At 30.5% G+C, this 15,584-nt stretch overlaps 3 protein-coding genes across 3 annotated transcripts; all 3 read left to right on the plus strand.

The window, feature by feature from the left end:
- Positions 1 to 367: 367 nt before the first annotated feature.
- Positions 368 to 1,545, plus strand: LOC124922278. The gene is made up of 3 exons (XM_047463012.1): positions 368 to 555; positions 694 to 761; positions 845 to 1,545. Exons 1-3 carry the CDS (start codon positions 462 to 464, stop codon positions 1,373 to 1,375), a joined length of 693 nt encoding a protein of 230 aa, XP_047318968.1. The 5' UTR covers positions 368 to 461; the 3' UTR covers positions 1,376 to 1,545.
- A 266-nt stretch (positions 1,546 to 1,811) lies between these two features.
- Positions 1,812 to 2,216, plus strand: LOC124922776 (protein NOI4). The gene is made up of 3 exons (XM_047463486.1): positions 1,812 to 1,833; positions 1,904 to 2,083; positions 2,149 to 2,216. Exons 1-3 carry the CDS (start codon positions 1,828 to 1,830, stop codon positions 2,191 to 2,193), a joined length of 231 nt encoding a protein of 76 aa, XP_047319442.1. The 5' UTR covers positions 1,812 to 1,827; the 3' UTR covers positions 2,194 to 2,216.
- A 10,242-nt stretch (positions 2,217 to 12,458) lies between these two features.
- LOC124921038 (cellulose synthase-like protein E1) lies at positions 12,459 to 15,201 on the plus strand. The gene is made up of 6 exons (XM_047461639.1): positions 12,459 to 12,764; positions 12,853 to 13,171; positions 13,258 to 13,401; positions 13,495 to 13,626; positions 13,707 to 13,913; positions 14,000 to 15,201. The coding sequence occupies exons 1-6, from the start codon at positions 12,490 to 12,492 to the stop codon at positions 15,134 to 15,136; spliced, it is 2,214 nt and encodes a 737-aa protein (XP_047317595.1). The 5' UTR covers positions 12,459 to 12,489; the 3' UTR covers positions 15,137 to 15,201.
- Positions 15,202 to 15,584: the final 383 nt, after the last annotated feature.

A 15,584-nucleotide genomic window follows, 5' to 3' on the forward strand; every position in this document is an offset into this window, starting at 1 on the left:
TACATAAAAATAAATAAATAAAAGATTTAGGGAATGGAAGGTTTAATTATGATTTTTTTTAAATTTAGTATTTAAAATTTTATTGAAATTCATAATTAAATTAATGATATTGATATTTTATTTATTTATTTATAAATTCGTTTTTATATAATTTTAACACTAAAAAGTTTTAAATAATAATTTAAAAAATAAGATGATTTGAAATTCTAATTACCCAAATAAAAGATCCAATTTGACCATTTCGACTTAAAAGAAAAGAATATTTAGTGAGAACCATAGTGTTATTTAATGAGTTCAAAATTTAAATTTGATAAAATAAAAAAAGTAAAATATTTTAATAGACAGAAAAGGTCGGAAGAGAAGGAAGCTGAGGGGGCAGTCATCTTCTTCACACTTCCATTGTAGAGAGAGAGAGAGAGGGAGAGAGGCGGAATCGGGTCGGGTAGCATTTTCCGGTTAGAATGGCTCCGAAAGTTGCAGTTTTCACAGACACAAACCTGGGAACCCACATCGCCGTCCAAGTCTCTGAAGACATTAGAGCCGCCGATTTCAAGAGTAAATAAAAATCTCCCCTTTTACTTACTACTGTAAATAAATAGGTTTTCTTTTGTATATATGCAGAAGAAAGATTTCATCTTTATTTAAGATTTGAGAATTCCATTGTTCTAACTTGTCTGTCTGTCTGTCTACTAGGAGAGCTGAAGAAAGCCCATTTCAATTGTTTCCCCAAACATGGAATCATCAACATACTCTCATTGATGGTATATACATTACCATTTTAGCTAGAATTCCATTGATTGGGTTTTTCTTTATTTGACAATCAAATCATCTTCTTCTTCTTTAGGTGAAGCACAAATCGTTTTTCTACCATCTCCCAGATTCATTGCTTCTGAGAGACGTTTTTCGTCACATTAAAGGATCATGGTATATCTCTGTAAATGCCCGTTCTTGCTCCAACAACCCTCTTTCAAGAAAAATTAAATGGATGAGATTTCAAACCCTCAAGACTAAGAAGAAGAAGAAGAAGAAGAGAATCACAGTTGAAGATGATCGAATAGAAAACTGTGTTGTTGTATCAGAAAATGAATCAGTTTCAGGCATCATTAAGAAGTACTTTTCAGATTACAATGATACGGAAAGCCAAAACTCTGATTTGAGATTCAAACAACATTGCAAATATAGAACACCACCGCCACCAAGAAAGGTTATTTCTTCAAAGGAAGAAGAAGAAGGTGGTTTCATTGGAAAAGGAATTGGAAAACGTCTTCTTTCTGCTTCAAGTGATCTTAGGACCCAACAAAAGAGAAAATCATTTGGGTCCAATTCCAAAGTCAGAAACTTAGTATTTGAAATTAGTGATCATGAAGATGATTAATCAAAATCCCATCCTGTTGTATATTATTATTATTATTAAATTTTCAGTTGTAGCATTTTATATGTTAATTAATCCAGTCCTGTAGTTACATTTTGATAATTTACTATTTTTGCGAATGGAAGGAAATGATCGGTTTGAGTTTATGAAATTGTTAAGCGGTGGTAGAGAAATCTCTCTCATTTCATCATTTTTTTTTTCATCCGACAAAAGAGAAGAACAATCAATACCCAGAGAGAGGGCAGAGTCGCCATCATCATCTGCTTCCTGTTTCTCTCTCTGTATTCCATAACCATCTGGTGATGATGATGATGATGACGACGAAGACCCATTTCCATTCATAAAAGAAGTTCCTTTTTTTATACGTTTATACACATTTTAAGGAGGATTTTCTCAAGCTATAACCTCTCTCAAAATCATCTATTTCTAATTATTCCCTTTTAAGGATTCAATTCATGACGGTATGTTTTGTGGGATTATTTGAAAAAGAAAAGAAAAGAAAAGATGTAATCTTTGTGTTTGGGTTTGCAGGATCAAGGACGTCCATTGCCGAAGTTTGGGGAATGGGATGTGAATGATCCTTCATCGGCAGAAGGGTTCACGGTGATATTTAATAAGGCTAGAAATGAGAAAAAGACTGGTGCCAATCCTCAATCGCCGGCAAAGAAATCCAGACCTCAAGGACTGCATCAATCTGGGAAACCTCAAACTGTATGTTTTTTTCTGTTTTTTTTTAGGTTTTTTATAATCCAATACTTATGTGTGTTTTTTTGCAGAAAAAATGGTTCTGTTGCATGCAAATTCCACAAGCAGAGTCTTGAGAATGAAGATGATGAAATGGGACATGAGGAAATTCATAATATTTGAGTTTTAAAAAAGAAAGCTTAAATGTTATTTATTCATTCATTCATTCTCATGAATCAACCAAAAAAACAATATTGTATCAATGTGTACTGATTTTGTGGGTTGTATTTTAAAAAGCTGTTTGTTTTATTTGCCTTCAAATGGCCATAAACTATCTAGTTTTGATAAACATTTGTTTGTTGCTTATAACTTGAATGATAAAAATCAAATGAACAAAAGAACAAGTTACATCAAGATTGTCTTTATGAATGCGGATTATTATCGGAAAATCTTCTTAGAAACATGAACAAACAAAAAAAGAAAGTAACATAGTAGATTAATTCAAACTAACATTTATAATCGCCCCAACTAACGAACTTAATTGATAATAATAAAAGAACATTAATAAACAAGATAGAGTGGTTAATGCATGCATCTTCTAAACTCACCTTCTAAAATGTTAACCTTGGTTTTTTTGAAAACCAATACACATAGATGGAATGCTTTCCTGCGACAAATAAAAATTTCATGAAAGCCAGTCACATGATATAAATGATTTAATTGGTACAATTTAATTACTTCATGTGTCGATTTGAACATGAAGCTCTATTTGGTGGAGAGCCCAATTTCGTTTTTGTATAAGACAATCTGTAAGAAATTTCATTATATAGTAATATTTGTGTAACATTAATTATAATAATCATGGTATATAATGAAATTATTATTAGTGGATGATACTTACCCTGCTATGTTGGGTCCTCTTTAGAGATGGTATTCTTTTTGAGATTCCTACTTCCTAAGACACAAAGTGAGTGTTGGGTCGATAAAACGAGATAAGATCTGCTGTTCCAAAACTTGTGTTTTACTTTGTACCACCTTTATAAAATATATATGTGAGTTTTTTCTTCTCTTCGTTACTTTTGATTTATCCTGTAAAATAATTAATTTTTGGGAGAGTGGTACAATGGAACATATAATTTGAAACAACAGATTTAAAAACAACCATTATAATTGTAATAGTAGGACCTGTTTGAATTCACAATTTCACAAAGTATTAAAGTGAAAGAGAAAAAAAGATATCTAACGCCCACTTGATATCAAGACGCTTTCTGATATTAGTTCCGGAAAGTCTGTAATTAAATCGTCATTCTCGAGAACCTATGAGCTCGATATCCTATTAGGTAACGTGATTCTATTCTATTTTTTTGTGTCATATTTTATCGCTGTGCTCAAACGATTCTTGTCGTTTAATATACATTGATAGCATTTATATTATTGTTTGATTACAAAAAAAAATTAAACTCTGAACTAAAATAACTTATTGATCATATTTATAACTTATAATGGCCTTTAACCCATTAAAAACATATTTACTGTAGACTAAGAAAATAACAAAAAAAATTATGAGCTAAACAATATTACACTATTTATAAATAATTTAATTTACTTAGCGAGTCTAACTTGTTAGTAGAGTGCAAGGGGTGTTGGTTAGGAGTTAGGACTTGGGATTGGTAATGGAGCGGCCAATTAAATAAACCAGCAGATTTATTTATTTATTTTTAGATAAGTAAGTTATGTATTTGAGATTATTTAAATAATTTAAAATATAATTACTATTTTACCCCTTTAACCTATTATATTTAAATAATTTAAAATATAATTACTCTTTTTTTAATCCCGAATTATGAAGTGGTTGATTACTTCAATTATTTTCTTCAAAACTATTATAACACATGCAAAAATAAAAGCAGTATAGTCAAAGTATATGATTTCAGTTGATCAACCATCAACATCTGATGAATGAAAAAATGTGTTGATATATGATTATTTTAGTTTGGGTTTTTAAAACTTAAATTATGACTTTTTTTTTTTGTATTTGTAGAAGAAAATCTAGTTTTTATTATAGTGATGACTATGCTCTTATTTGAAATTTATTCTTGTCACATTTCTATTTTATGAGTTTCATATTTTCTCATTAAAGACTATTATTTTTATTGAATGTTATTTCAAGTTCTTAAAATAAACAGCAAAAATTAATATTTCAATTTTTTTATCATTATATTATATGAATATTAGTATAAGTATTAATAGGTTTTAAGCACCATCAAACTAAACATAACAGCAACTATTGATCATCATGTGTATTTGACACATTATTAATTGTTTATTGGGAATCTTTTCAGAAAGTTTAGAAGAATGATAATTATTTTGTTTTGGAAGATGCCCATATTATTAGTGTGCCTTATATATATATATTAGTAGATAGATCCAAAGTAAGAGTTATCTTTATGCATCATCTTTCCAAAGTTGTGTTTAAATAATGAAAAAAAAGTAAATATATAAATTATATTTTAGATAGTACATACATCATTTTACATTTTATAAAAAAAAAATAAAAATAAAAATAAAATTAAATGATAGTGCATACATTATTTATCCTTTTTATAATCAAATTATATTTTAATATACTTACATTATTTTACATTTTTTGTTATTAAAATCAAATAATAGTACATGCATCAATACTCTATTCAAGGAATTCTGTAGGGAGAAAGATGTTCAGGGCATGTTTGATTTAGCGTTTATAAGCAGTTTACTGGCGTTGCGTAATAAGCGGCTACGGCTACAGTAACTTTGCTTAATAAACTCATGCAAAAAATTATAATCAAACACACTTTTACGTTTAAACTCAAATTTCTCTCTACCTCCCTCTTCAGTGTTTAAGATTATAATCTCAGCGTTTTTATCTCTCATCAATTTTAAATATATTTTTTTATTTATTTTCTCTCATCTATTTCATTCATTTCTAATCATTTTATTCATTCTCTCTCATCAATTTAAGCTCTCTCTAATCATTTTATTCATTCTCTCTCATATATTTTATATATTTATAATATTTATATATATTTATATAAAATTATTATAATAAAAAAATACATTTAAATATATTTTTATTTATTATTTATAATATATGATCTTAATATATAAAATAATTAAGCAAAATATAAAATATAAATACATTATGATTTTTTATTTATAATTATAATTTTAAAAATTAAACTAGACTTAATTATTAAAAAGTATAGAATTACAATTTAAATGAATGATAATACAAATAAAGCGAGAGAACTCAAAAATAAATGGAAAAGATGAGGGTGGAAATGTGAAAAATATATATAATAATAATAATAATTTTTTTTTATTCATATCATTTATTTTAGAATATATTATTTTTTAATTTAAGTCATTAATTAATATTTAAAATTATATATTTAAAAAAACTTATAAAAATTAATATATTAATATAATTTATTTTAAAATATATATTATTTTTTAATTTAAATTATTTATTAATATTTAAAATTAAATTAATAAATATATATAACATTATATATGTATATATATAATATTAATTATTAAATAATATTATAAATATAAATAAATAAATAAGCTAAACGTACTAAAACTTAACGATTAAATAAGCTAAAATCATATCAAACGTATCTGAGAATAAGCTGGTTAAGCTCGCGTCAATCAGCTGAATCAAACTAGCCCTTAATGAAAATGAAGGAATTAGGTTGGCATATGAAATTTCATAGATTGAATTGGGTTACCATCTTTTAAGAGTTACATATTAGGTGTACGGTGACTTAAGTGAAAAAAATTATAATTATTCTAGTTGATGGTATAAAAACATATATTGTAGAAATAAAAATAATAAAATGACATGGATACACATATAAATATTTAACGGTGTAATCTTAAATATAACCAAATATTGTAACGTTAGTTTTTAAAACGATAAAAGATTAAGAGAGACTTACACTTTGACAAACTTAAACTTCTACAACTAAAGTCTTAAATTTATTATTTATCTCAATCTTAAACAAGAAGTTAAAAAAGTGCTAGGTTATTTAACTTTATATTTTGGTACTGTTGGTATTAATTATATTTATATCCTAGACACTCAAACAAGTGTTAATCTTACAAAAAAAATTTACTCTTAGATTTTGTAGAAAAGAGAATACAAAGAGATCTTGTTATTATTGTAGGAAAAGATGTCTCCTTGTATTTACATAAAAGAGACTATTAATAGGCAATTAATAATTAGCCGTTAGACACAAACCTTTCAGCTTCTTAACTATTGACTTTATCTATGAACTAACTAATAAATATAACTAATATATTACATATTTTTAACACTCTCTCAAGTCAGGAGTAAAGAGATTGATTATTCCTAACTTGTCGATGATGCTATCAAAGTTTCTTTTATCTAGAGCCTTCGTAAAAATATCAGCAAGTTGATCTTTGCTAGGTACAAAGGGGGTTTCAATTTCACCAGATTGAACTTTCTCACGAACAAAGTGATAATCAACTTCAATGTGCTTGGTGTGCTCATGAAATACTGGATTTGATGCAATATATCTAGCAGCATTATTGTCGCAATACATTTTTATGGTCATGAGCTCAACTCCCAAGTCTTTGAGAATATATTTAATCCAAATGAGTTCTCCAGTAGTAGCCGCCATAGCACGATATTCAGCTTCAGCGCTTGAACGGGAAATAGTATTTTGCTTCTTACTTCTCCACGTCACTAGATTTCCTCCAACAAATGTACAAAAGCCGGTAGTGGACTTTCTATCAAAACTGCCTGCCTAATCAGCATCAGTATAACCAATGACGTCAATGCGGTTGTTTCGCTTCATCCATATGCCTACTCCAGGAGTAGCTTTAAGATAATGTAAAATCCTGTAAACAGCAGAAAGGTGTGAAGTTTTTGGAGCATGCATGAATTGACTTACATTGCTAACAGCAAAGGTTATATCAGGACGAGTAACTGTTAGGTAGATAAGTTTACCTATAAGTCTTTGATACATACTAATGTCATAAAGAGGTGTACCTTCTTCAGTGTTTAATTTAGTAGTTGTTTCAATGGGAGTCTTTGCAGGTTTTGCAGCAAGCTTACCAGTTTCTTTTAATAAGTCCAAGACATATTTTCTTTGAGAAAGAAACAAACCTTTCTTAGAATGAGCAATTTCTATCCCAAGGAAATACTTGAGAGTGCCAAGATCTTTAATATCAAACTTCTCATGTAGATACTTTTTAACCTTGAGGATATCACTTGAGTTATTACCTGTTAATATAATATAATCCACATACACAAGTACAATAGTAGTAGTATTGAAAGTAGTTTTAATAAATAGAGAAGAATCAACAGAGCTTTTTCGAAAGTTATGATGAATAAGAGCGTTACTAAGTTTAGAATACCATGCCCTTGGAGATTGTTTGAGTCCATAAATAGCTTTATTCAACTTACAAACAGATTTTGAGTTAAGATTTTCCTTATATCCTTGTGGGATAGACATATATACTTCTTCTTGCAGATCGCCTTGAAGAAAAAAAACATTTTTTACATCCATTTGATGTAAATCCCAATTTTGATTTGCAGCAACAGATAATAATATCCTTACCGTGTTCATTTTTGCTACATGTGCAAAGGTTTCCTCATAGTCTAATCCATAAGTTTGGGTGTATCCTTTGACAACAAGTCGGGCTTTATATCTTTCAATTTTTCCTAAGCTATCATACTTGATTTTGTATATCCATTTACAACCAACCACTTTCTTACCTTTAGGAAGAGGGACAAGTGTCCATGTATTATTCTTTTATAGAGCCTCTAATTCGTTATGCATGGCAACACACCAAGTAGGGCTAGACTTGGCTTCTTGAAATGTTTTTGGCTCTATTTTATCAACAGATGTGATAAAAGCATGATATTCATTAGATACATTTTCATATGATAAGTATTTTATAATAGGATACTTTACCTAATAAAGATGATAATCTTTAAGCTTTTTCGATGGTTGAACAACCCTTGAGGACCTTCGAACATTGTCATCCCTTGTAGTTGTTTCTGAAATGTCTCCGGATATAGATCCATTGTTACCTTCTCCCCCTGAAGGTGTACTTAGTGTCTCATGAGTAGTGTCTGGAATGTCACTTTGAGTTTCATAGTCATTATTTGTGACCGAATCATTGTGACTTTATTCTTGTGGGATATCACATGGTGTCCCTTTTTCTACTTCTTTATTTTGAGAAATATTTGAATCACTATCAGAAAATATATTCCTACAAGAACAATTCATATCCATGGGCAATACATGATCTTGCCAATCAAACTCATTGAGATCATCATTATTATCCTCCTTATTTTTGTAATAAAATTCATCTTCATTAAAGATGACATTACGAGAAATATAGAGTTTTTTAGAAATAGAATCATAACATTTATATCCCTTTTGGGTAGTCGAATAACCAAGAAAAATAGCTTTAACTGATTGAGGACTTAATTTATCAATATGGTTTATATGCACATAACATACACAACCGAAGACGCGGAGATGATTAAGGTCACTTTTCTTGTTTTTTAATTTTTCTAAAGGACTCAAATTATTAAGAATGCTGCTAGGAATACGATTAATGAGATGAGTAGCAGTAAGTAAAGCATCAGACCAAAATCTTTTTGGAACATTAGATTGAAATAATAGAGAGCGAGTAACCTCAAGAAGATGACGATTTTTCCTTTCCGCCGTACCATTCTGGGCCGGGGTATGGACACAAGAGGTTTGATGTATTATACCTTTTGTTTTGAGAAAAAATGAAATTTTTTTATTTATATATTCAGTACCATTGTGAGTTCTAAATAATTTTATTGAAGCTTGAAATTGGTTTTCAATAAAAGAAACGAACTCTAAAATTTTTGAAAATACTTCTGATTTATCGTGTAGTAAAAAAATTCAGGTGGCTCTTGAAAAATTATCTATGAATGAAACATAATATTTAAAATTATTATAAGAAGTAGTAGGTGCTGGACCCCAAACATCAGAATGAATTAACTCAAAAGGAGCTTTAGATATACTATTTGAATTGTGAATTGAAAGTCTGACTTGTTTAGAAAAATGACATACATCGCAATCTAAAAAATCAAACTTCGATTGAAATAATTTTCTAAGCACATGCTTTGATGGATGTCCTAAACGACGATGCCATAGAAAATCAGAATTATTCTTGGATTGTAAAGCGTAACTAGAAAGTTTAATAATGTAAAGGTTATTTTCAAGTCTTCCTCTACCAATCGTGATCCCGGTCGACCTCTCTTGAAAAACAACATCAACGTCAGAAAAAATAACTAAACAATTAAGGTCTTTTGTGATTTTACTAACCGAGATTAAATTTGGTGATAATTCAGGAACATACAAGACATTATCAAGCTGTTTTGAGAAAAGTTTAATTGATCCAATTCCATGAATGAGAATACTAGAATTATTAGCTACTTTAACATTTTGATTGAGTTTTTCCAAATTTAAATTTTCAAAAAATTCTTTATTTTTAGTCATGTGATCTGTGGCACCGGAATCAACAATCCAATAGTTTGAAACGGAATTGAAATTAGAAGAATGCGCAGAAATACCTGGGTCCACTTGATTAGTGGACTTTTCTTGTCGGGTTTTCATGAATTCAGAGAATTGGAGAAAGTGTTTTAAGTTGTCTGGATCCACGCCATGTATTTTATTATGATTAGGCTTTGGAGTATTCCCTTCAGCTTGGGTCTGCTTGTTTGAAGGGAGAGCCCAATCTGAGAAACTCTCCACCTTAAAAACGTTAGAAGCCGTTTCTTCATTTGACCCAATCAGATTACAGTTTCTCATTATAATGTCTTTTCCGTTTCCTTTGGCGAGAAATCCTCTCTGACCATTTCCGGTGGCCATTGCTGGTCCTCTCCAAATCGATGAAAAAGAGAAAAAAGATTCAGATAGCCACTTGGGCTTAGAAAAAATAGAAAAAAATAATATAAGAATAATAGACAGTTATGAAGAGAATCAGAGTCTGGCGAGATTATATTGTTGTTCCTCTCCAATCCGATGAAAAAAGAGAAAAACAAAAGATTTAAAGATCCACTTGAGCTTGGTGAAAATAGAAGATCTAGTTCCTCTTCAATAGGATGAAGAAAGAGGAAAACAAAAGATCTAGAGAGCCACTTGAGCTTGGTGAAAAAAAAAAGAAGATCTAAGGTCAAATTTTCAATAGATTAGATGGAGCCGGATCAACCGTGCTCTGATACCATGTAGAAAAGAGAATACAAAGAGATCTCGTTATTATTGTAGGAAAAAGATGTCTCCTTTATTTACATAAAAGAGACTATTAATAGGCAATTAATAATTAACTGTTAGACACAAACCTTTCAACTTCTTAACTATTGACTTTATCTATGAACTAACTAATAAATATAACAAATATATTACATATTTTTAACAAATTTGATAAATATTCAATCATTTAACAAATGTTCATAATAGAGATATATAGTTAAAAACAAATTATGACCTTAGCTTATTAATCATAAGTTACAAATAGTATTAAAGAAACAAAGAAGAGGAGGTCATATAGTCATGTTTTGTTTATGAAATTCAAACAAAACATAAGCCTTCGTCATCTTTCAATTGCTTACGGGGGGTTCTCTATGTGTTTTCGAGACCATTTTTTCAACATATTCACAATACTATATATTAATTAATTTGATTTCTTATCTATTTGACCATTAATAATACTATTATGGGACCCTTTTTCTTCTTTACGTGCCTTGACCAGTATTAATGTATTTTTTATATTTATAAATTTAATTAATTCATTCCAATTAGTACCATGACAGGTGAAATTAAAAAAAAATGAGAGAACTGGACCTATAATAAGAAAATATACATCTTCTTAATTATTAAATTATTAATATAATAATATTATTATTTTGAAAAGATTAAAATACATTAAATTTTAATAAATAATAATAATAAATAAAGTTTAAGCTGAACTTAAGACTATAATAGAAGAACAATTAATAATATGGACATTAATTCAAAACTAAGTTATGTACAATGAATAGTAGTTGAGAAATATGACCATCAAAGTCAACTTTTGTTTCTTATTAAAGTGGCATATATAATTCTTTAATCACTATTTTATTTTAATGTATGTTTCTTACAATTCTTTGAATCACATTTCTTTTTAAGCTTTCTTTTTCATATCATTATATTATTTAACATCCAACACAATACTTATTTTTATCTTTTAATCAAATAAGTTAAATTTTAAAATAGATATAAGCTTTTATTTTTTTATAATATTATAATTATTAACAGGTAAATTTAGCTCAATAAGTTGAATGATATTAATGACTAATGAGTATATTTGGTTTGTGATTTATTTATTTATTTATATAAAAAGTGGTCAAGAATATATACAAAAAAATCTAAAATTTTATTAAAAAAATATATTTTTCATTAACTTCTTCCTTTACAAAATTTCATTCAATTAAACATAATTTTTATAAGGTCAAATCAATCAAATTCAAACAAAAATCAATAAACAAAAGATATTTGTCAAAAGCTAAGAATATCATCTCACAATAAAGACAATTTTGAACACATCTTCATTATATTAGAACTATATAGGTTATTCGGTTTTGAGTTATTAAATAAATTTGATTATTTGAAAGAAAAAAAATTACAGGATATTTTAATATATAATAATTTAAAATAAAAAGATATAATAAAAAAGAGTGAGAATGATGTGCAACTTTTAGGTTAACTACAACCGAACAAGAGTCTATGAACTGCACAATAAATCTCGACAATAAAAACAAAACCCTATTAAAAATTATGAAACGGCAAATATCATGACCTAACCGTTCAAATTAAAAAAAAAAAAAACAAAAAGAATTCCAAAAACATTTGTTGAATCCAGACATCTTCAAGCTAAATGTGTTATGCATGCACATTATTGGAAGGAATTCCTCTTTGTAACGTTCTTTTTTTTATTTTATTTTGTCTCCATTTAAAACTCTTTAATATGTGAAATTTTATCCTGTAAAAATAAAATAAAAGAGTCACTCACTATTTTAATTTTGACTTTTAACAATTATGACTCAAGTAAATTCGATGAATATAATTTTTTTTTTTGTCTTTTTTTTTTTTTTTTTTTTTTTTTTTTTTTTTTTTTTTTTTTTTTTTTTTTGTAAAAGCTCAATATTAAATCTAACCGACCAATTAGCCCGAATCGAACATGAGCACACTGCCGTCGTCATTTTCTTGTCCGGTTCCCTCCTGGCTTTCTGCACGACTGCACCTCTCTCTCTCACACACACACACACATTTACACTTTTCAGTCTTTAAATAGAGAGTAATCATAATGAAGAACACACAAGGAGAAGAGAAAGAGAGATGGGTTCTGGTTCTGGTTCTGTTCCTCTCTTTGAAACTAGAAGAGCAAAAGGCAATCTGATTTACAGGTCCTTTGCCCTTTCAATTTTTGTGGGTATAGCTTTAATCTTGATATACAGAGTAGCTCACCTGCCAAATCAGGGACAAGATGGGAGATTCCCTTCTATCGGCTTGCTGGTTTGTGAGCTCTGGTTCGCTTTCTATTGGATAATCACTCAAGCAGCACGCTGGAAAATCATCTTCCGCCATCCCTTAAAAGATAACCTTTCTCTAAGGTATAATATATATATATATATACACATGTTATATACAATGTGTCCTCTTACTCTTAACATATCTCTGTCTATTTTATTACATGAACAGATTCGAGAAAGACTTGCCCAGAATAGATGTCTTTGTTTGTACTGCAGACCCTGCAATTGAACCGCCATTAATGGTTATCAACACTGTTTTGTCTGTCATGGCTTATGACTATCCACCGGAGAAGCTGAGCGTTTACCTGTCGGACGATGCCGGATCCGACATAACCTTCTATGCTATGTTGGAGGCGTCTCGCTTCTCAACCCACTGGCTGCCTTATTGCAGGAAGTTCAATGTCGAGCCTCGTTCGCCGATGGCTTATTTTGCTTCTCAATCGGTCGTCTCTGTTTCTAGTCAACCAGAAGAATTTGTATCAATCAAGGTTAAATTTGATTTATACTATAAAGGTTTAGTCTTTCCATAAGTAGTAATTGAGGGATATTGACTTATTTTGTTTAATGTCATTAGAAATTATATGAAGATATGGCTGGAAAAATCACAAGGGTCACAGAGCTTGGAAAGATCCCAGAAGATGTTAAATTACAGCATCACAAAGGATTCTCTAAATGGGATTCTTATTCTTCCCGACGTGATCATGATACGATCCTTGAGGTGCAATGCAAATGCTTCTTATTCTCTCTGTTTCCTCTTATATATCGTATTTGGATTCTTTTTATTAAATCATTGTCAATTTTGACTTCCCAGGTAATAATTGATGGGAGAGACCCAAAAGCAGCGGATACTGACAGTTTAGTGTTGCCTACTCTGGTTTACTTGGCCAGGGAGAAGAGACCGCAATATCATCATAACTTCAAAGCTGGAGCCATGAACGCTTTGGTTTATATCCAAAACCCATAATCTATTTTGAACAATTTATAGATATTTACTTTTGTTTGTTTGTTGTTTGATCATATCAGATAAGGGTGTCATCAGAAATCAGCAAAGGGCAGATAATTCTTAATGTAGATTGTGATATGTACTCTAACAATTCACAAGCAATGAGAGATGCACTCTGTTTCTTCATGGACGAGAAACATGGCCCTGAGATTGCATATGTTCAGTTTCCCCAGGAGTACGCCAACGACACCAAGAACGGATTGTATGGAAGCTTAAGAACGATCGATGTGAGTTTTCTTTTTCCTATAACCCGATTGATAAAATGTCATAGAAATGATAGATTTTTATTAACTTGGTTTGGGTTTCTTATCAGATGGATTTTCGTAGTCTCGACGGGTTAGGAGGCCCTTTGTACATAGGTTCCGGCTGCTTTCATAGGAGAGACACCCTTTGTGGTAAAATACCCAACAAGGAATTAGGTTACAGCAAATGGAAAACTGAGCCTGAGTCGAGAACAGAGGAAAGCTTAAAGGAACTCGAAGAAAGAGTCGTTAATCTAGCAAATTGCGCTTTCGAAGATAACAACACCCAATGGGGAAATGAGGTTGGTCTGAAATATGGATGTCCGGTTGAAGACGTGATAACAGGACTATCAATACAATGCAGAGGATGGAAATCTGTATACATGAGCCCAAAAAGGCCGGCATTCATGGGGATTGGTGCGACATCATTGGAGCAGATACTCGTGCAACACAATAGATGGTCGGAGGGAGATTTTCAAATATTTCTGTCGAAACACAATCCTTTTCTGAAGGGATTTGGGAAGATCAGCCTTGGATTGCAGATGGGTTATTGCACTTATTGTCTTTGGGCTGTTAACTCGTTTCCTGTTCTTTACTACTCCCTCGTGCCATCCATGTTTCTCTTGAAAGGTATTGCGGTGTTTCCTCAGGTCTCGAGTGCATGGTTTTTGCCATTTGGATACGTGATAATAGCCAAGCATGTTGTCAGCCTTATTGAGTTCTTGTATTGCGAGGGAACTGCCTTGGGGTGGTTGAACGAACAACGGATATGGCTATACAAGAGGACAAGCGCGTATCTTCTTGCGTTTGTGGATACCATCATGAGACAAATTGGGTTCTCCGAGCTCAAGTTTGTGATCTCGAGTAAGGTGTCTGACGACAATGAGATGGCAGAGAGGTACGAGAATGAGATTATGGAGTTGGGAGCGGAGAGTTCCATGTTCACCATCTTGGCTAGCTTAGCCATGATCAATCTCTTGTGTTTGGTCTTTTGGGTGGTGAAGAAATTATTGGGATCTAAGAATGTGGGTTCTTTTGATGGTTTGGCCTTGCAAATTGTTCTTTGTGGTGCACTGGTTGGGATTAATTGGCCCATGTATGGAGCCCTTTTCTATAGGCAGGATAAAGGAAAGATGCCAAGTTCTATCACGACCAAATCTTTGTTTTTCTCTGTATTTGTTTGTACTTTGTTTGCTTTCTTATACTAAGATTGTCCATTATTACAACAAAATTGTATCATCTCATTAATCTATCCGGTTGTTAAAGCATTGTATGTATATTTTGGTTTATTTGGAGCACCTGTTTTATTTAAACTTAAATCTTAGAAATTTATATTTAACATTTAATATGATTAGGACTTAAAACTTCTGATTTTTTTTGGATCATGTCATGAAGGATCATGTGGCTGCCTTTTTGATAAGTTGCTCCCGCATTCTTAAGATTGAAAGACATGACACGATAACATAAAATACATAATTCTGTTATGAACATAGTCTTTTCCTTGTCTTGGGGGGCCATTAGGATTTGATTATATCCTGAGAATCCATTCATTAATGATAAAAGCTCATGAGCGGCAGCATGATTGACAAGTATGTCGATGTGAAGTAATGATAAATGATTTGTAAGCTGGCCTTTTTAGATCCCGATAGTCCAAAC

Source organism: Impatiens glandulifera, chromosome 1, assembly GCF_907164915.1.
Source record: "Impatiens glandulifera chromosome 1, dImpGla2.1, whole genome shotgun sequence".
NCBI classification, from domain to species: domain Eukaryota; kingdom Viridiplantae; phylum Streptophyta; class Magnoliopsida; order Ericales; family Balsaminaceae; genus Impatiens; species Impatiens glandulifera.

Bases quoted from the DNA above. Each gene is read 5' to 3' on its own strand.
- LOC124922776 (XM_047463486.1), top strand. The intron at 2,084-2,148 runs GTATGTTTTTTT...GTTTTTTTGCAG, and splicing joins AATCTGGGAAACCTCAAACT to AAAAAATGGTTCTGTTGCAT.
- LOC124922278 (XM_047463012.1), top strand. From the start codon at position 462: ATGGCTCCGAAAGTTGCAGTTTTCACAGACACAAACCTGGGAACCCAC. The intron at 556-693 runs GTAAATAAAAAT...TCTGTCTACTAG, and splicing joins TAGAGCCGCCGATTTCAAGA to GAGAGCTGAAGAAAGCCCAT. The intron at 762-844 runs GTATATACATTA...CTTCTTCTTTAG, and splicing joins TCAACATACTCTCATTGATG to GTGAAGCACAAATCGTTTTT.
- LOC124921038 (XM_047461639.1), top strand. From the start codon at position 12,490: ATGGGTTCTGGTTCTGGTTCTGTTCCTCTCTTTGAAACTAGAAGAGCA. The intron at 12,765-12,852 runs GTATAATATATA...TTACATGAACAG, and splicing joins AAAGATAACCTTTCTCTAAG to ATTCGAGAAAGACTTGCCCA. The intron at 13,402-13,494 runs GTGCAATGCAAA...TTGACTTCCCAG, and splicing joins ATCATGATACGATCCTTGAG to GTAATAATTGATGGGAGAGA.